The following is a 20,628-nucleotide window of genomic DNA, read 5'->3' as shown; positions in this document are numbered from 1 at the left end:
CTGATTTTTAAAAAGTCAGTCTATTGATTGTGCAGTGGCATCTCACTGTGGTTTTAATTTGCATTTTCCTAATGACTAATGATGTTCAACATCTTTTCATGTGCCTATTTGCTATCCAATTATCTTCTTTGGCAAAGTGTCTATTCAAAACTTTTGCTCCTTTAAAAACTGATGGTTTAGATACAGGTTTTTTTGTTTGTTTTTTGTTTTTTTTTGAGATGGAGTCTCGCTCTGTCGCCAGGCTGGAGTGCAGTGGCGCAATCTCCGCTCACTGCAACCTCTGCCTCCCAGGTTCAAGTGATTCTCCTGCCTCAGCCTCTTGAGTAGCTGGGACTACAGGCAAGCACCACCACGCCAGCTGATTTTTTGTATTTTAGTAGAGATGGGGTTTCACCATGTTGGCCAGGATGGTCTTAATCTCCTGACCTCATGATCTGCTCACCTTGGCCTCCCAAAGTGCTGGGATAACAGGCGTGAGCCACCACTCCCAGCCTAGATACAGGATTTTTTAGGTTGTTCAAGAGTTTTTAAAATATGCTGGTTTGTCTTTTTATTCTCTTTATAGTGTCTTTAAAGAACATAAGTTCTTAATTTTGATAAGGTCCAATTGATCAATTTTTCCTTTCATGGATAACGCTTTTAGTGTGCTATCTAAGAAATCTTTGCCTAATCCAAGGTCAAAAAGATTCCTGTTTTCTTCTAGAGGTACTTACAAGTTTACATTTTACATTTACATCTATGATTCATTTTAAGCTAACTTTTATATAAGGTGAGGTGTTTGAATTGAGGTTCTTTTTTGCATATGGACATCCAGTTGTCCCAGCACCATTTGTTAAAAAGATAATTTTTTCTTTGATCAGCTGCCTTTGTACTTTTGTTAATTAACTGATCATATAAAAGCACACATAAATTTTTAAATTTTTTTTTTTAAATAAGTGAGAAACAACAAAAGAGGTGGGGTCCTGCTATGTTGCCCAGGCTGGTCTCGAACTCCTGGGCTCAAGTGATCCCCCCCACCTAGGACTCCCAAAGTGCTGAGATTACAGGCCTCAGCCACCACGCCCAGCCAACATAAAGTTATGACTGTTAAACCAAACTGGCATTCCATACACTCCACTTGGTCATGCTTTATTATCCTTTTTATACATTGTTGGATTTGAAAAACATATTTTATTAATTGTTTTATCTATGCTAATCACATATTTGGTCAGTAATTTGCTTTTTTACAAAAACATGTCTTTGTTGGGTTTTCTTATCAGGGTTATGATGGCCTTATAAAATTAGTCATGCACTGCATAACATTTCAGTAAACAATGGATTGCATATATAGCAGTAGTGCTGTTAGGATTATAATACTGTATTTTTACTGTACCTTTTCTGTGTTTAGGTACACAAATATTTACCACTGTGTTACAACTACCTAATCAGTATGGTAACATGCTGTACAGCTTTGTAGCCTAGGAATAATAGACTATACTAAACAACCCATGTGTGTATGGGCTATACTATCAAGGTCTATGTAAGCAGCACACTCTATGATATTTGCATGATGAGACATTTTTCAGAATGTATCCTTGTCATTAAGCACCACATGCTGTATTTCGGAAGTGTTCCCACCTCCTTAACTTTTTTTTTTTTTTTGGTGGGAGACACAGTCTTGCTCTGTTGCTCAGGCTGTAGTACAGCAGTGTGATCACAGCTCACTACAGCCTCAAGCTCCTGGGCTCAAGTTGTCCTCCCACCTCAGCCTCCCAAGTAGCTGGAACTATATTACAGGTACACACCACCACACCCAGCTAATTTTTAAAAATTTTTATAGAGATGGGGTCTCCCTATATTGCCAGGCTGGTCTTGAACTCCTGACCTCAAGTGATCCTCCTGTCTCAGCATCTGAAATTGCTGGAATTATAAGTGTGAGCCACAGTGCCTGGCCTACCTCCTTAATTTTCTGAAATTTTATTAAGACTCATATTATTTCTGTCTTAAATGTCTGATACAACTCATCAATTTAACCATCTGGCCTAGAGTTTTCTTTTTTTTTGAGACAGGGTCTTAGTCACCCAGGCTGGAGTGTAGTGGCATGACCTCGGCTTACTGCAGACTTGTTCTCCTGGGCTCAAGCAATCCTCCAACCTCAGCTTCTCTAGTAGTTGGAACTGACTAGAGGTGCACAACACCATGCCTGGGTAATTTTTCTATTTTCTGTAGAGACGAGCTTTCGTCATGTTTCCAGGCTGGTCTTGAACTCCTGGGCTCAAGCAATCTGCCCACCTCAACCTCCCAAAGTGCTGGAATTACAGACATGAACCACTGTGCCTGGTCAGGACCGAATTTTCTTGATGAAAAGTTTTACAATAAATTCAATTTCTCTAACATATAGGACACTCAAAATTTCTATTTTATATTGGTCAGTTTCAGTAAGTAAAATTTTGCAAGGAATTCACTAATTTCACCTGATTTGTTGAGATGACTGGCAGAAAACTGGTAATGATATTCCATTATTAGCCTTTAAATGTCTGTAGCATCTGCAGGGATAACCCCATTCTCATTCCAGAGATTGGTAATTTGTGTTCTTTCATTTTCTTCATCAGCCTAAATAGGGGTTTATCAATTTTGCTCTTTTTTAAAAAAACAAAAAACAAGTTTTTAACTTTGATACTGTTCTCTGATTTTCTGGTACTCTATTTTCACCGATTATCTTATCCTTATTATTTCTTTTCTTCTACTTACTTTGTGTTGGGAGCAAGCCCCCCAAAATCTGGCCATAAACTGGCCCCAAGACTGGCCATAAACAAAATCTCTGCAGCACTGCGACATGTCCATAATGGACCTAACGCCCAAGCTGGAAGGTTGTGGGTTTACAGGAATGAGGGCAAGGAACACCTGGCTCGCCCAGGGCAGAAAACTGCTTAAAGGCATTCTTAAGCCACAAACAAAAGCATGAGTGATCTGTGTCTTAAGGACGTGTTCCTGCTGCAATTAATTCGGCCCATCCCTTCATTTCCCGTAAGGGATACTTTTAGTTAATTTAATATCTACAGAAATAATGCTAATGACTGGTTTGCTGTTAATAAATATGTGGGTAAATCTCTGTTCGGGGCTCTCAGCTCTGAAGGCTGTGAGACCCCTGATTTCCCACTTCACACCCCTATATTTCTGTGTGTGTGTCTTTAATTCCTCTAGTGCCGCTGGGTTAGGGTCTCCCCAACAGAGCTGGTCTCGGCAACTTTAAGTTTAGCTTTCCCTTCTTTTATCTTCTAAAACGAAAGCCTAGATAACTGTTTTAGATCTTTATTCTTTTCTAATATAAGTAATTAAAGCTATAAATTTTCCCCTAAGGCTTTAATATATGAATTATTTGGAAGGGCTTATTTAATACTGCAAACTCTTCTCTCCCAAGATATAATGACACTGATTTCAAAATTAGTTCCAGTGTGATCAGAGAACATATTTGTATTCCAACCCTTAGACATTTATTTAGAGTTGTATTAATATTATAGCTCACCTTATTGTCTATCTTGGTGAATGTCATGCACACTTGAAAACAATGTGTATTTTGCCTTTTCTGGGTGCAGTGTTCTAAGTATCGAACAAGTCAAGGTCTTCATTGATCTGTCTAATTGTTTCACCAATTGTTCAGAGCTTGTTCAAACTTCCAACTATGATTATAGATTTGTCTATTTCTCTCTTGAATTCTTTCAATTTCTGCTTTATATTTTGAACTCTATTATTAGGCACATACACAGTGATGACTGTTGTTTTCCTGCTAACAAATTGACCCTTTATCATTACAAAATATCCCTGTTTAAATCTGAAAATACCGTGTCTTTAAATCTACTTTATCTAATATTAATATACGCTGTCTCCTTAAGGTATTGTCTGCATAAGATCTCTTTCTATATCCATTTATTTTCAACCAAGTATATCTCTTGTAGACAGGATTATCGTCGAGTCTTGCTTTTTAATTCATCCTAACAATCTCTGCCTTTTAGCTGGAATATTTACTTGATTTACATTTAATTACTGATATAAATGAATTCAGTTATATCAATAACTGAATAATTGAATACCTACATTTTAGGTATTTGTTTTCTATTTGTTCTTTCTGGTTTTTGTTTTTTTCTTTTGAGTTTTCTTTTAGGTTAATGTTTTCTAGAATTCCATTTTAATATATCTTTGGCTTTTACAATAGTGTATTTTGTATTTTACTTACTTATTTCTAGAGATAGTTTCACTATGTTGCCCAGGCTGGTCTTGAACTACTGACCTCAAGTGACTCTCCCACCTCAGCCTCCCGAACAGCTGTGACTACAAGCACAGACCACTGCAACTGGCTTATTTATTTTAATGGTTGTTCTAGAATTTACAATATACATCCTTAACCTTTTAATTTTACTACTGCACATAAAATGTAAGAATCGTTAAGAATCATTTAGATCTATTTACCCCACACCTCCTGGCCTTTGTGATTAAGTTGTCAAGTGTACTAAGTCTGCTTTAAACAGTATTCTGTTTTCTTAGCTTCTATATTTAACTATTTGGCATCCATTAATCACAGAGCCAACTGTATAACTATATATTTTATTATTAATATTAGTAGTAGTAACTAAATATTTTCTTATTTTCTGTATTCTTGAGGCTCTGACATTTGTGGAGAGACTGCCCCTCCGTCAGGTGGGGAGGAGTCAGCAAAGGGCTTGCCTGGTAGCATGCCTTTCTTATGCAGAGCAGCCAATCTGGAGCCCATAAACTCACACACCAAGCCAAAATTCTCCCTGCTGTAAGTCAAGGGCCAGGTATTAGACAAGCAGGGCAGTCCTTATGCCCCAAGGCCCGCCAAAAGCATTCACACTAGCCAACTGCAAGCCGTTTACGCTGCTCTGCCTTGCTTTTCCTGCAGAAAACTCCAACAAAAACTCTGACCTACTTTTTCCCCTAGTTCCTTGTGACTCCTGACTAAAACTAGTGCTTCCCCATGTAGCCCTGCATGGCACATCAAGCCCCCTTCTCTCAGGCAATATAAGTAGTAAAAGTTTTCTTTTAAGGGCATTGGCCTGTGTCATCACTCAGTCACCTCTGTAGATTACAATCCCACGGGCACAAATGAGACAATTAGTTAAATATATTTTTAAAGAAACTAAGAGAGGGGGAGGAGCCAAGATGGCCGAATAGGAACAGCTCCGGTCTACAGCTCCCAGCGCGAGCGACGCAGAAGACGGGTGATTTCTGCATTTCCATCTGAGGTACCGTGTTCATCTCACTAGGGAGTGCCAGACAGTGGGTGCAGGTCAGTGGGTGACCGCACCGTGCGCCAGCCGAAGCAGGGGCAAGGCATTGCCTCACTCGGGAAGCGCAAGGGGTCAGGGAGTTCCCCTTCCAGAGGTGACAGACGGCACCTGGAAAATCGGGCCACTCCCACCCGAATACTGTGCTTTTCCGACGGGCTTAGGAAACGGTGCCCCAGGAGAGTATAGCCCGCACCTGGCTCAGAGGGTCCTACGCCCACGGAGTCTCGCTGATTGCTAGCACAGCAGTCTGAGATCAAGCAGCAAGTCGGCAGCGAGGCTGGGGGAGGGGCGCCCGCCATTGCCCAGGCTCGCTTAGGTAAACAAAGCAGCCTGGAAGCTTGAACTGGGTGGAGCCCACCACAGCTCAAGGAGGCCTGCCTGCCTCTGTAGGCTCCACCTCTGGGGGCAGGGCACAGACAAACAAAAAGACAGCAGTAACCTCTGCAGACTTAAATGTCCCTGTCTGACAGCTGTGAGGAGAGCAGTGGTTCTCCCAGCACGCAGCTGGAGATCTGAGAACGGGCTGACTGCCTCCTCAAGTGGGTCCCTGACCCCTGACCCCCGAGCAGCCTAACTGGGAGGCACCCCCCAGCAGGGGCAGACTGACACCTCACACGGCCGGCCAGGTACTCCAACAGACCTGCAGCTGAGGGTTCTGTCTGTTAGAAGGAAAACTAACAGAAAGGACATCCACACCAAAAACCCATCTGTACATCACCATCATCAAAGACCAAAAGTAGATAAAACCACAAAGATGGGGAAAAAACAGAGCAGAAAAACTGGAAACTCTAAAAACCAGAGTACCTCTCCTCCTCCAAAGGAACGCAGTTCCTCACCAGCAACGGAACAAAGCTGGACGGAGAATGACTTTGACGAGCTGAGAGAAGAAGGCTTCAGACGATCAAATTACTCCGAGCTACGGGAGGATATTCAATCCAAAGGCAAAGAAGTTGAAAACTTTGAAAAAAATTTAGAAGAATGTATAACTAGAATAACCAATACAGAGAAGTGCTTAAAGGAGCTGATGGAGCTGAAAACCAAGGCTCGAGAACTACGTGAAGAATGCAGAAGCCTCAGGAGCCGATGCGATCAAATGGAAGAAAGAGTATCAGCCCTGGAAGATGAAATGAATGAAATGAAGCGAGAAGGGAAGTTTAGAGAAAAAAGAATAAAAAGAAACGAGCAAAGCCTCCAAGAAATGTGGGACTATGTGAAAAGACCAAATCTACGTCTGATTGGTGTACCTGAAAGTGACGGGGAGAATGGAAACAAGTTGGAAAACACTCTGCAGGATATTATCCAGGAGAACTTCCCCAATCTAGCAAGGCAGGCCAACATTCAGATTCAGGAAATACAGAGAACGCCACAAAGATACTCTTCGAGAAGAGCAACTCCAAGACACATAATTGTCAGATTCACCAAAGTTGAAATGAAGGAAAAAATGTTAAGGGCAGCCAGAGAGGAAGGACGGGTTACCATCAAAGGGAAGCCCATCAGACTAACAGCGGATCTCTCGGCAGAAACCCTACAAGCCAGAAGAGAGTGGGGGCCAATATTCAACATTCTTAAAGAAAAGAATTTTCAACCCAGAATTTCATATCCTGCCAAACTAAGCTTCATAAGTGAAGGAGAAATAAAATACTTTAGAGACAAGCAAATGCTGAGAGATTTTGTCACCACCAGGCCTGCCCTAAAAGAGCTCTTGAAGGAAGCGCTAAACATGGAAAGGCACAACCGGTACCAGCCACTGCAAAATCATACCGAAATGTAAAGACCATTGAGACTAGGAAGAGACTGCATCAACTAACGAGCAAAACATCGAGCTAACATCATAATGACAGGATCAAATTCACACATAACAATATTAACTTTAAATGTAAATGGACTAAATGGTCCAATTAAAAGACACAGACTGGCAAATTGGATAAAGACTCAAGACCCATCAGTGTGCTGTATTCAGGAAACCCATCTCACGTGCAGAGACACACATAGGCTCAAAATAAAAGGATGGAGGAAGATCTACCAAGCAAATGGAAAACAAAAAAAGGCAGGGGTTGCAATCCTAGTCTCTGATAAAACAGACTTTACACCAACAAAGATCAAAAGAGACAAAGAAGGCCATTACATAATGGTAAAAGGATTAATTCAACAAGAAGAGCTAACTATCCTAAATATATATGCACCCAATACAGGAGCACCCAGATTCATAAAGCAAGTCCTGAGTGACCTACAAAGAGACTTAGACTCCCACACATTAATAATGGGAGACTTTAACACCCCACTGTCAACATTAGACAGATCAACGAGACAGAAAGTCAACAAGGATACCCAGGAATTGAACTCAGCTCTGCACCAAGCAGACCTAATAGACATCTACAGAACTCTCCACCCCAAATCAACAGAATATACATTTTTTTCAGCACCACACCACACCTATTCCAAAATTGACCATATCCTTGGAAGTAAAGCTCTCCTCAATAAATGTAAAAGAACAGAAATTGTAACAAACTGTCTCTCAGATCACAGTGCAATCAAGCTAGAACTCAGGATTAAGAATCTCACTCAAAACCGCTCAACTACGTGGAAACTGAACAACCTGCTCCTGAATGACTACTGGGTACATAACGAAATGAAGGCAGAAATAAAGATGTTCTTTGAAACCAACGAGAACCAAGACACAACATACCAGAATCTCTGGGATGCATTCAAAGCAGTGTGTAGAGGGAAATTTATAGCACTAAATGCCCACAAGAGAAAGCAGGAAAGATCCAAAATTGACACCCTAACATCACAATTAAAAGAACTAGAAAAGCAAGAGCAAACACATTCAAAAGCTAGCAGAAGGCAAGAAATAACTAAAATCAGAGCAGAACTGAAGGAAATAGAGACACAAAAAACCCTTCAAAAAATAAATGAATCCAGGAGCTGGTTTTTTGAAAGGATCAACAAAATTGATAGACCGCTAGCAAGATTAATAAAGAAAAAAAGAGAGAAGAATCAAATAGATGCAATAAAAAATGATAAAGGGGATATCACCACCGATCCCACAGAAATACAAACTACCATCAGAGAATATTACAAACACCTCTATGCAAATAAACTAGAAAATCTAGAAGAAATGGATAAATTCCTCAACACATACACCCTCCCAAGACTAAACCAAGAAGAAGTTCAATCTCTGAATAGACCAATAACAGGAGCTGAAATTATGGCAATAATCAATAGCTTACCAACCAAAAAAAGTCCAGGACCAGATGGGTTCACAGCCGAATTCTACCAGAGGTACAAGGAGGAGCTGGTACCATTCCTTCTGAAACTATTCCAATCAATAGAAAAAGAGGGAATCCTCCCTAACTCATTTTATGAGGCCAGCATCATCCTGATACCAAAGCCTGGCAGAGACACAACCAAAAAAGAGAATTTTAGACCAATATCCTTGATGAACATTGATGCAAAAATCCTCAATAAAATACTGGCAAACAGAATCCAGCAGCACATCAAAAAGCTTATCCACCATGATCAAGTGGGCTTCATCCCTGGGATGCAAGGCTGGTTCAATATACGCAAATCAATAAATGTAATCCAGCATATAAACAGAACCAAAGACAAAAACCACATGATTATCTCAATAGATGCAGAAAAGGCCTTTGACAAAATTCAACAACCCTTCATGCTAAAAACTCTCAATAAATTAGGAATTGATGGGACGTATCTCAAAATAATAAGAGCTATTTATGACAAACCCACAGCCAATATCATACTGAATGGGCAAAAACTGAAAGCATTCCCTTTGAAAACTGGCACAAGACAGGGATGCCCTCTCTCGCCACTTCTATTCAACATAGTGTTGGAAGTTCTGGCCAGGGCAATTAGGCAGGAGAAGGAAATCAAGGGTATTCAATTAGGAAAAGAGGAAGTCAAATTGTCCCTGTTTGCAGATGACATGATAGTATATCTAGAAAACCCCATTGTCTCAGCCCAAAATCTCCTTAAGCTGATAAGCAACTTCAGCAAAGTCTCAGGATACAAAATCAATGTGCAAAAATCACAAGCATTCTTATACATCAATAACAGACAAACAGAGAGCCAAATCATGAGTGAACTCCCATTCACAATTGCTTCAAAGAGAATAAAATACCTAGGAATCCAACTTACAAGGGATGTGAAAGACCTCTTCAAGGAGAACTACAAACCACTGCTCAAGGAAATAAAAGAGGATACAAACAAATGGAAGAACATTCCATGCTCATGGGTAGGAAGAATCAATATCATGAAAATGGCCATCCTTCCCAAGGTAATTTACAGATTCAATGCCATCCCCATCAAGCTACCAATGACTTTCTTCACAGAATTGGAAAAAACTACTTTAAAGTTCATATGGAACCAAAAAAGAGCCCGCATCGCCAAGTCAATCCTAAGCCAAAAGAACAAAGCTGGAGGCATCACGCTACCTGACTTCAAACTATACTACAAGGCTACAGTAACCAAAACAGCATGGTACTGGTACCAAAACAGAGATATAGATCAATGGAACAGAACAGAGCCGTCAGAAATAATGCCACATATCTACAACTATCTGATCTTTGACAAACCTGACAAAAACAAGAAATGGGGAAAGGATTCCCTATTTAATAAATGGTGCTGGGAAAACTGGCTAGCCATATGTAGAAAGCTGAAACTGGATCCCTTCCTTACACCTTATACAAAAATCAATTCAAGATGGATTAAAGACTTAAATGTTAGACCTAAAACCATAAAAACCCTAGAAGAAAACCTAGGCAATACCATTCAGGACATAGGCATGGGCAAGGACTTCATGTCTAAAACACCAAAAGCAATGGCAACAAAAGCCAAAATTGACAAATGGGATCTAATTAAACTAAAGAGCTTCTGCACAGCAAAGGAAACTACCATCAGAGTGAACAGGCAACCTACAAAATGGGAGAAAATTTTCGCAACCTACTCATCTGACAAAGGGCTAATATCCAGAATCTACAATGAACTCCAACAAATTTACAAGAAAAAAACAAACAACCCCATCAAAAAGTGGGCGAAGGACATGAACAGACACTTCTCAAAAGAAGACATTTATGCAGCCAAAAGACACATGAAAAAATGCTCACCATCACTGGCCATCAGAGAAATGCAAATCAAAACCACAATGAGATACCATCTCACACCAGTTAGAATGGCGATCATTAAAAAGTCAGGAAACAACAGGTGCTGGAGAGGATGTGGAGAAATAGGAACACTTTTACACTGTTGGTGGGACTGTAAACTAGTTCAACCCTTGTGGAAGTCAGTGTGGCGATTCCTCAGGGATCTAGAACTAGAAATTCCATTCGACCCAGCCATCCCATTACTGGGTATATACCCAAAGGACTATAAATCATGCTGCTATAAAGACACATGCACACGTATGTTTATTGCCGCATTATTCACAATAGCAAAGACTTGGAACCAACCCAAATGTCCAACAATGATAGACTGGATTAAGAAAATGTGGCACATATACACCATGGAATACTATGCAGCCATAAGAAATGATGAGTTCATGTCCTTTGTAGGGACATGGATGAAATTGGAAATCATCATTCTCAGTAAACTATCGCAAGAACAAAAAACCAAACACCGCATATTCTCACTCATAGGTGGGAATTGAACAATGAGAACACATGGACACAGGAAGGGGAACATCACACTTCAGGGACTGTTGTGGGTTGGGGGGAGTGGGGAGGGATAACATTGGGAGATATACCTAATGCTAGATGACGAGTTGGTGGGTGCAGTGCACCAGCATGGCACATGTATACATATGTAACTTACTGCACATTGGGCACATGTACCATAAAACCTAAAGTATAATAACAATAATAATAATAATAATAATTACAATAAAAGAAAAAAAAAAAAAAAAAAAGAAACTAAGAAGGGCAAAACTAGTCTTTTACATTTACCTATATATTTTCCATGTCAGGTCATCACATCTCTTCAGCTTAAAGAACTTCCTTTACCTCTCTCTGTTTTTTTTGAGACAAGGTCTGGTTCTATCACTCAGGATGGAGTGCAGTGGTGCAATCTTGGCTCACTGCAGCCTCCGCCTCCTGGGCTCAAACCATCCCCGTACCTCAGTCTCCCGAGTAGCTGGGACTACAGGGCGCACCACCATGCCCAGCTAATTTTTGTATTTTTTGTAGAGATGAGGGTTTTCCATGTTGCCCCAGCTGGTCTTGAATTTGTGAGTTCAGGCAACGTGTCCACCATGGCCTCCCAAAGTGTTGGGATTACAGGTGCGAGCCACCACGCCCGGCCATGTCTTTAGTTTCTATTTACCTAAAAATGTTTTCATTTTGTCCTTTATTGTTGAATATTACCTTTAGATACACAATTCTGGGCCACAAATAAGGGAAACTTTTAGCCATTATTTCTTCAAATCTATTTTCAGTTCTCTCTCCTCTTTCATTTCTAGAATATATATTTTTTTGAGACAAGAGTCTCACTCTTGCCCAAGCTGGAGTGCAGTGGCACGACCTCAGCTCACTGCAACCTCTGCCTCCCAGGTTCAAGCGATTCTCCTGCCTTAGACTCCCAAGTAGCTGGGATTACAGGTGCATGCCACCACACTCGGCTAATTTTTGTATTTTTGGTAGAGATGGGTTTTTGCCATGTCGGCCAGGCTGGTCTTGAACTCCTGATCTCAAGTGATCCACCTGCCTCAGCCTCCCAAAGTACTGTGCTGGGATTACAGGCATGAGCCACTGCGTCTAGCCTTAGAATTTATATTTAGTCATGCAACTGCATAATGATATTTTGTTCAACACTGAACTGCATATACAATGGCGGTTCCATAAGACTATAATGGAGTTGCAAAATTCCTACTGCCTAGTGATGTAGTGCATTTAGTTTTTATAAATTTAGTGTCACTTAAGTGTACAGTGTTTCTAAAGTCTACAGTAGTGTAATGTCCTAGGCCTTCACACCTACCCATCATTCACTCACTGACTCACCCAGAGCAACTTTCAGTCCTGCAAGCTCCATTCATGCTACGTGCCCTACATAGGTATACTATTTTTTTTATCTTTTCTACTGTATTTTTACTGTACCCTTTCTGTGTTTAGATACACAAATACCATCGTGCCAACTGCCAACAGTATTCAATACAGTAACAGGCTGTACAGGTTTGTAGCTTAGGAGCAATAGGCTATACCATATAGCCTAGGTGTGTAGTAGGCTATACATCTAGGTTTGTGTAAGTACACTCTATGAAGCTTGCACAACAAAACTGCCTAATGATACGTTATCTCAGAATGTATTCTTGTCATTAAGCGACACTTGACTGTGGTTCTTTGTGGAAGTTTCTAATTTCTCTGAGATTTCACTTTGTTCATTCCTTACAAGCATATTTCCCTAATGTGCTTGAGCAGTTACAATGTCTGCCTTAAAGCCATGTCTGGTAGTCCCAACACCTGGATCATCTCTGGGTCAGTCTCCATTAGTTGCTTTTCTCTTCTGTATGAGTCATATTTTCCCATTTATTTGTATGGTTAGCAGTTTTGCATTGTATCCCAGACCTGTGGCAAAGACTCTGGATTCCCGTATGTTCCTCTTCAGAATAGATTTTGGCTGGGCGTGGTGGCTCACGCCTGTAATCTCAGCACTTTGGGAGGCCAAGGCAGGTGGATCAAAAGGTCAGGAGATCAAGACCATTCTGGCCAACATGATGAAACCCCGTCTCTACCAAAAATACAAAAATTAGCTGGGCATGGTGGTGCGTGCCTGTAATCCCAGCTACTCTGGAGGCTGAGGCAGGAGAATCGCTTGAACCTGGGAGTCGGAGGTTGCAATGAGCCAAGATCGCGCCACCGCACTCCAGCCTGGCGACAGAGCGAGACTCCATCCCCCCAAAAAAAAGAATACAGATTTTTTGTTTTAGCAGGCAGTCAGAATCTGAACTCAAAACTATAAGCTCTGTCTCCCCAGATGGTAAGCAACTGAAATCTGTTCAGATTTTTTCCCTATTAGGCTACTTGGAGTCCACCCTGTGTTTCAGTAGTTCAGGGACAAACCAGAGATTTGGGAAGAATTTATATAGACTTAGGGGATCTCCCTTTGTGCCTGCCGCCTCCTTTCTCTAATCCTCACCACTATCACCATCAGTTTCCATCTATTATGGTTGTCTAGAACTCTCACCTCCAGTTCTAAAGCCAATAAGACCATAAATTTTCTGCTAGAACCTTAGCTGCCTGGCTTGAAGCTGTCTTCAGCATGTACTTAGGTCAAAAAAAAGGTGTAAAACAGAAAACATATCCTTTCTTGTAAGTGTCGACTCACCTTCAAATTTTCAATTTTGGCCTGCTTTTGGCTGCTTCTCATTGTCTTTAGGTAGTTATTTTTCATACTTGTTCAGGGTTTATGGCATTTACGTTGAAAGGTTTGTCTAGGAGGACATAATTCTCTAGTATCAAAATGAATCCTCTCTACAGGCTCTTTTGCACTTTGCTTTTTCTCATCCTATCCTGGAGATCTTCCATATCAGAATATTCAGATCTCATTCTGCACAAAATTGCATTGCACGCATTTGTACTGATTTATTTAACCAGTCCCCATTTTGGTCATTTCCTGGTTTTAGTTAATGCCATAAAAACAAACGCTATGGAAATATCTTTACATGTATCTACTGCACATAAGCAAGTATGCCATTCCATATGTTTTCTGATTGCAACTAAAAACATATTCGATTCCTCCTTTTGTGTATATTTTATACAATAGAAAAAGAAGGCTGAGCACAGTGGCTCACACCTGTAATCCCAGTACTTTGTGAGGCCAAGGCAGGAGAATCACCTGAGCCCAGTTCAAGACTAGCCTGGGCAACACAGTAAGACCCCATCTCTACAAAGAAAGTTAGCTGGGCAGGGTGGCACATGCCTGTAGTTCCAGCTACTTGGGAGGACTGCTTGAGGAACACTTGAACACAGGTGTTCAAGGCTGCAGCGACCTATAATCATACCACTACACTGCAGCCTGGGTGACAGAGCAAGACCCCAACTCTTAAAAAAAAAAAAAGTACAAGATTAGACACTACTTTAGGTACTACTAGGACAGTGATGTGAAGACTTACCTAAGTTTAACAAATAGTCTCAAAGTAGTTTAATAATTTTGGGCGGGGCTATAGCTAAGTCATAGCAAAACATTTAAAACAATCCATGTGCTAAGTAGCAGTCACTACCTAAGGCATAAGACATCCTCAAAATCTATGTATCAACTAAGGCTATAATAAAAAAAATTAAAATGTCAGTATGTATAAAATTAATCACTTGCAGAAGTGAGAAAGTATCAGTAAACTAGACGGCTGAGGAGATTCAGAAGGATAAGTTGAATCAAGGTGACTGATATGAAGCCTTTCAGAATGATGGTAACTAATGACCTAAAACTAACGCCTAACAAATTATAGTAAGATGGCTGAAACTAAAACCTACGTAATGGTATTGTATACCATGTTTAAAAAAACAGTATTCACAAAGGTGATGATTTACATGGGGCCCAGAAAAGGCATCCAATAAGTAAAAAATGAATGCTCATCCAAAACTGTCTGAAAGATACCACAGGATCTGGTAGATGCAAACATTCTAATTACCAGCAAGATATACAATGTTGGATTTCAGGTGTGTATATACACGCATAGTATATTGCTTTTTCAAAGCTTATATAAAAGATTCCTAAAATCCATTTGCCCCATTTTCATGCTTACCCAGTGATCTCATTACTATTTTAGCTTTAAATCAAGAAAAAGGCATCCAACATATTCAGGCCTACCAATGTAAATGAACTAGTACTCTGACTTATCTGTCTCCAAGTTTGGTTACCATGAGTCAATTACCAAGATCCTGATAAACACTAGAAATAAAATTCAAGTTATCTGATCCATAAAATCCTAGGATGTACTAATTAAACTACTATTAAGAGATCTTGCTTAGATAGCTAATTGGCATCCTTTTTTAACAACTTTGTATGTAAAAGGTTTAAGTATAAAAGGAGCTTTTTTTTTTAAGCTGCAGCATGCAATTTACAAAAAAATGTATTTTTAAATAAACCATTTTAAATCTGAAACTTATATTACAGATATTTTTCTCACTTACCTTTTTCTTTGTCCACCCTAATGACAACCACGCACTCATTCCTGCCAATTCGGATGAGTTTGTTGATAGAACGGATACGCCTTCTGGATAATTCACTAAGAAGAATCATGCCTTCAATGTTGTTGTATTCCAGCAAGCTGACATAAGCCCCCATTTCAGCAATGGATCTGACATTCACCATCACTACATCTTCCACCTCAGGAAATTTGTGTTGATAAAATCTACAACTTAGACCCGGCATTCTGCAATTTAAACAAAAGAATTAAATAAGTGTTCAGTTAAGGTGAAAATAAAAAAAAAAAATCAATTTCCACATCCTGCCACTGAAAGAAAAGATGAAGAAAAAAATAGTTATTAGTCTTAGTCTTCTCATCCTTTGAAACTTCTTAAGTGGTACCAGAAAACAGATAATGTTCAGGAACCAAGCTTTAATTTTTATTTTGCTCAACATTTTTGTAATGCTTGGGTGATTCTCTGCCTTTAGTTTCAGAGGAATCATAAAAAATAATGACCATCTATAAAGTACTCCAAGACCTAAGGATTAAAGGAATACCTCAAGAGTAAAATACTACTTTAAGGCATATCAAATGATGGGAAGCATCACTATTATAACTAATCAGAAAACTAAAGCTACTCTTTGCCGAAGTGAGCAAACATTGTATATGCTACCACTCACTATATAAAGGAAAAAATTTTCTACCTAAATCCTAACCAATATACCAAATGATACATTCTGTCATTTATTATAGCCAAAATTACAGTGTCACATGTCAAAGCAACAAAAACTAAAAAAATTTTAATCACAAAATAAACTAAAATGCATCCTCCTCTCATAATTCTTTTTCCTTGAATTCACAATGTCTAGCTTCTCCTATCCCCAATACTCCCAAATATTCCTTTCTTTTATTGAATAGGTATACCTAATCTTGAGAATAGCTTTAATCTCCATTACTACAAAGTCCAAGTTTCTCTTAACCTCCAAGCATTAAAGATATTTACAATTATTCCCTTTGATCCACCCAACCTACTTTCAGCACTACTCCTTTTATGATCCACAAGCCTGAAATCATAACCTGGGTAGAAGCATATTTAAAAAAGGAAGCTCTCAAACTAATCATGGCTGATGATTTTCATGTTTTTCTGTTAACCTTCACTGTTGTCACTGCTCAAAACATAGGTAGTAACAGAACTTAAAGGCCTAAGAAAACCTTGTGAAAATTCATATAATAACTTATTAATTGGCACCTGCCTATATCTTCTCAGTGGCTTCCCACTGACTTACGTATCTTTTCACTACCTACAGAATCCTATATGATCTGGCCACTGCCTATCTCCTTGTGGTACAACTTTCTCCCTAGTTCTCCCCATTTTATAGATTAAAAAAGTGAAGCACAGGTTAAGTTACTTGTTCTTTCACATACTGCTAACAGGTGATGAATCAGGATTTGAATCCATGAAGTCTGGATCCAGAGTCTGTCCTCTTATCAGTTAAGACTATATTCTCTCAAAACTATTCATAAATATATTACAATTAGAAACATTTTACTTAAAAAGCAACATTAATATATATATTCAGTGCTAGAGTCCATAACACCAATAAGTGCAAAATATTAGTACTCATCTGTTTAACAACAAAAAGCAGCATATTAATGACAGTAGCAGAGCTGTATTTCTTTGTAGGGAATACAAAATCCCTACAAAATAGGGATTTAGCAAATAAAGAGAAGTAGACATTCAATGGCCAGAACTACCCACCAAGAAACAGCTGACTGGTTGTTTCGTTTTTAAACAGGACTTTTCGGGGGTGGGGGTGGGGAAACTGTTGTTGAATATGTGTATGTAAAGCTCTCAAATTTGAGAGCTAAAAAGTTTCAAATTGGGCATCAAAATAAACAGAAATGTATGGAACAGTTGTAAGACATTTAACAGGTGAAAACCACATTTACTTACCAAGTTTCTCCAAATAGTAAAGGTGATGCTTTTAGGGGAAGCAAGGCTTAATGTGATGGTTAAAAAACATGGGCAATCGTGTAAGAGAATCCTGAAGGGATATGGCTATGAATACTATTTCTTCAGGAGGCACAAGTCTCTTTGCAACATAAAGGGTAAGTAATGGAATACTGTTGATGGTATGTTATTCATAGTAAAGACAGACAGTAGTTAAATACAAAATGAATCCATACCACAAAAACCTGCATATTGGCTGACAAATTTTGAACATATTGCCTAATGAAATGCTAATAACTTAAAATTTTTTTTTTAACTTAAAAAAATCATTCGGCTATATCGAAGTCACACTAGGTGACTTCACCTCTTTATCTTTTTCACAGCATTCTGACTTATTTTATTTGGTCCTCAAGAAGTGTCAAATCAGGCAATTAACATGGTAAACTCGGGGAACAACTCTAGCCTTGTGTTCCAGTCCTTGCTCTGCTACTTACTAGAAGTGGCTGCTTGGGAAAGATAACATCCTTTGAACTGTAGTTTCTCATCTGTGCCATGTACATCACAGGTTTACTGAGGGTATCACATGTATACGTAAAAACATTCTGAAAACCATAATGTGCCAGTCAAACATAAAATATTAAAAGAAAAATAAGGTATTTCCATTTTGTAATATAATAATTTGTTAATTTTTTTTTCAGTAGCTACTATGTACTAAGCACTAATGATACAACAAGAAAGACTCTTACTAGGCCTGGCACAGTGGCTCACACCTGTAATCCCAGCACTTTGGGAGGCCGAGGCGGGTGGATCACTTGAGGCCAGGAGTTCGAGGCCAGCCTGGTCAACATGGTGAAACCCCATTTCTACTAAAAATACAAAAATTAGCTGGGTGTGGTGGCAGGCACCTGTAATCCCACTACTATAGTGGCTGAAGCAGGAGAATCCCTTGAACCCAGCGGCAGAGGCTACAGTGAGCTGAGATCGTGCCACTACACTCCAGCCTGGGCAGCAGAGACTCTGTCTCAAAAAAAAAAAAAGAAAAAAGAAAAAAAAAAGACTCTTACCTAAGTAATTAAGTATAGAGTGGGAAACAAACTAGCAAGCAAATAATTACAATACAAAGTACTATAAAAGGGCACAGTGAAGCAATGGACAGGAAAGGTGAAACAGAAACACGAAATTATAATACTTCCTTAAGAACAAATGCTTAATAAGTACTAGCGCAGGAGCTAAACTCAAGTAATCCGACATCAAATCCAGAATGTCTTTAACCCACAGAACCTCAATATCACAACACGCTGTAATACTCTGATGTGTTCTGATGTAAAAAGTATCAGCCATCTTTCAAAATATATCAACCAAACTCCAGGCTAATTTCAAATACCCTGTATAGTCAGTTATTTTGCAGGACAAATGGTAGGTAGGACTTCTTTCTCAGAACAGTGCATGGTCAAACTGCTATAATGGATACAGAAGTTCACATTCCTTTCCAAAATTTATTATGTGATGGGGACAACTCTCATGATAATTCTAATTTGGATCTAACACGTATTAGGAATGCTCTCTGAATGCTAGTTCTTGGTATGGGAGTGCTACATAAGTAAAGCTTTTATTTCATCATTATAGTTGAAAAAGAAAGTTATCACCAAATCTCTACAAACGTTACTGTGCATGAGACAACATCTTTTGGCACCAGATGAACTAAGAATAGGTAGTAAAGTTCTGTACAAGTCACCCCCAAACTATTGACACAGAGATTGTTCCTTGAATAACAACTCAATTGAGGGGAAATAAAGACTTCTCTGCTGTACTTTTTCTCGAAGAAACCATGTTTTTTGCTTAATAAAAATTTAAAAAGTCTAAGTTTTGAGGATAAAGAGACCTCAGGATGACTGTGTATTTAACCCGAAAATATTTCCTTATCTTAGGTTTTAGTTATGCTTAACTAACATAGTTAACCCAACATATGCTTAACACAGTTCTATTCTCATTGTCGCCAAAATACGACAAACTGATAGTAACAGTAATAAACTCAAGTCTCATTTAGTTTTGGTTCAAGGGGTGACTCATTCAATTATCAGATGAAAACCTACTCGGACCCCGCTCTTTCCAACACGGTGCCCGTCCCACAGGTTTCTCAGGTAAGAGTCCAGTTTGGTTTCCACTGAGAAGCAGGGGAAATTTTTGGTAGAACTGTTGGGGCAGAAGAAAAGATGGAATTCTCAGGCCTGGAAAAAGCAAAGTGCTCAGCGTCCTGAGCTGGGGTTAAGAGTTACGGTGTCACAGCGTTCTCCCGAGGCCGCCCCATCGTCATGGCATTCTCACTTTCGGCATATTGTAGACGCTGTACAATCCACTCGGCCCACTTTCCTTCACGAGATTCCTCTACTCGAACAACGATTCCTCTGGAACACAGGATGACCTACACGGAGCCGGCGAGGAGGCCCACGACAGCGCGGGTGGTGGCGGTGCTGTCCAGCCACTTCCCGCGCAGGGACGGGAAAGGGAGGTGTTAGCCCGGGGCCTACCCGCTCTCGAACACCCATGTCACTGGACACAAACCAAAGTGAGTTCCTGGAGAAACCGAGCTTGGGATTAGTCACCTGAGGTATGTGTGTGATTCCCGCAATGGAGCCCAGAGCCGCCTTCTTCAATCACAGAGACCAGACTTGCTTCTCCCTCACCGGCCGCCGATCCTCCTCAGCGTGCGCTTCGCTCACTCCACCGCGCATGCGGAACCTCCTCGCATGCGCAAGCGCTGAACGAATAGAGGCCCCTCTTCATCATTAACCATAGAGTCTGGGTCCTCCGAGAACAAGGACGAATGTAGATCATGGAAGGACCTGAAAAGTACTGTTTCTCGCTATCTTAGCTTTAGCTAAGTAACCTTCAAGGCGCGAGAAAGACATAGGACTCTGATTCCTTGCCTCTGAAGAATGAATCCTCTTTCAAAGTTTCAGCTAACCATGAGATGGCGCTGTGACCAAAGACAAAAGGTGGAGAAAGACAAGGAGTGCACGCTTCGCTCCTAGTCTTTGGCCTGGCGCGTGCCGCGTATTGCGCAGCCGCAGGGAAGCTGGATGGGGAGGGGTTGGGAGGCGAACCGGAATTGAGGGGTGGTTCCGCGGTGCGCGTGCCCCGACATCCGGGCAACGCCTCTGTTCTGTCCTCCCCCTTCTTCGCCTGTGACAACCGGAAGCGGAAGTGAAAATGGGTGTCCCTGCTGCCTCTTAGCAACGAGAGGGGTCAAGTGACAC

General features: G+C 40.2%; 1 protein-coding gene across 1 annotated transcript in view; it reads right to left on the bottom strand.

Annotated features, from left to right (window-relative positions):
• EIF2S1 (eukaryotic translation initiation factor 2 subunit alpha) overlaps positions 1-20,559 on the bottom strand; it is a 33,788-nt gene extending 13,229 nt beyond the window's left edge. The window contains exons 1-2 of the mRNA XM_054448632.2: positions 19,975-20,559; positions 15,425-15,666 (exon numbers count right to left, since the gene is read on the bottom strand). Coding sequence (XP_054304607.1) covers positions 15,425-15,665 — 241 coding nt within the window. The 5' untranslated portion in view covers position 15,666; positions 19,975-20,559. The remainder of the gene's footprint in view (positions 1-15,424; positions 15,667-19,974) is intronic.
• Between the last annotated feature and the right edge of the window lie 69 nt (positions 20,560-20,628).

The sequence above is a fragment of the Pongo pygmaeus genome, chromosome 15 (assembly GCF_028885625.2).
Source record: "Pongo pygmaeus isolate AG05252 chromosome 15, NHGRI_mPonPyg2-v2.0_pri, whole genome shotgun sequence".
Taxonomy (NCBI): domain Eukaryota; kingdom Metazoa; phylum Chordata; class Mammalia; order Primates; family Hominidae; genus Pongo; species Pongo pygmaeus.
This window is presented reverse-complemented; position numbering and strand designations above follow the sequence as displayed.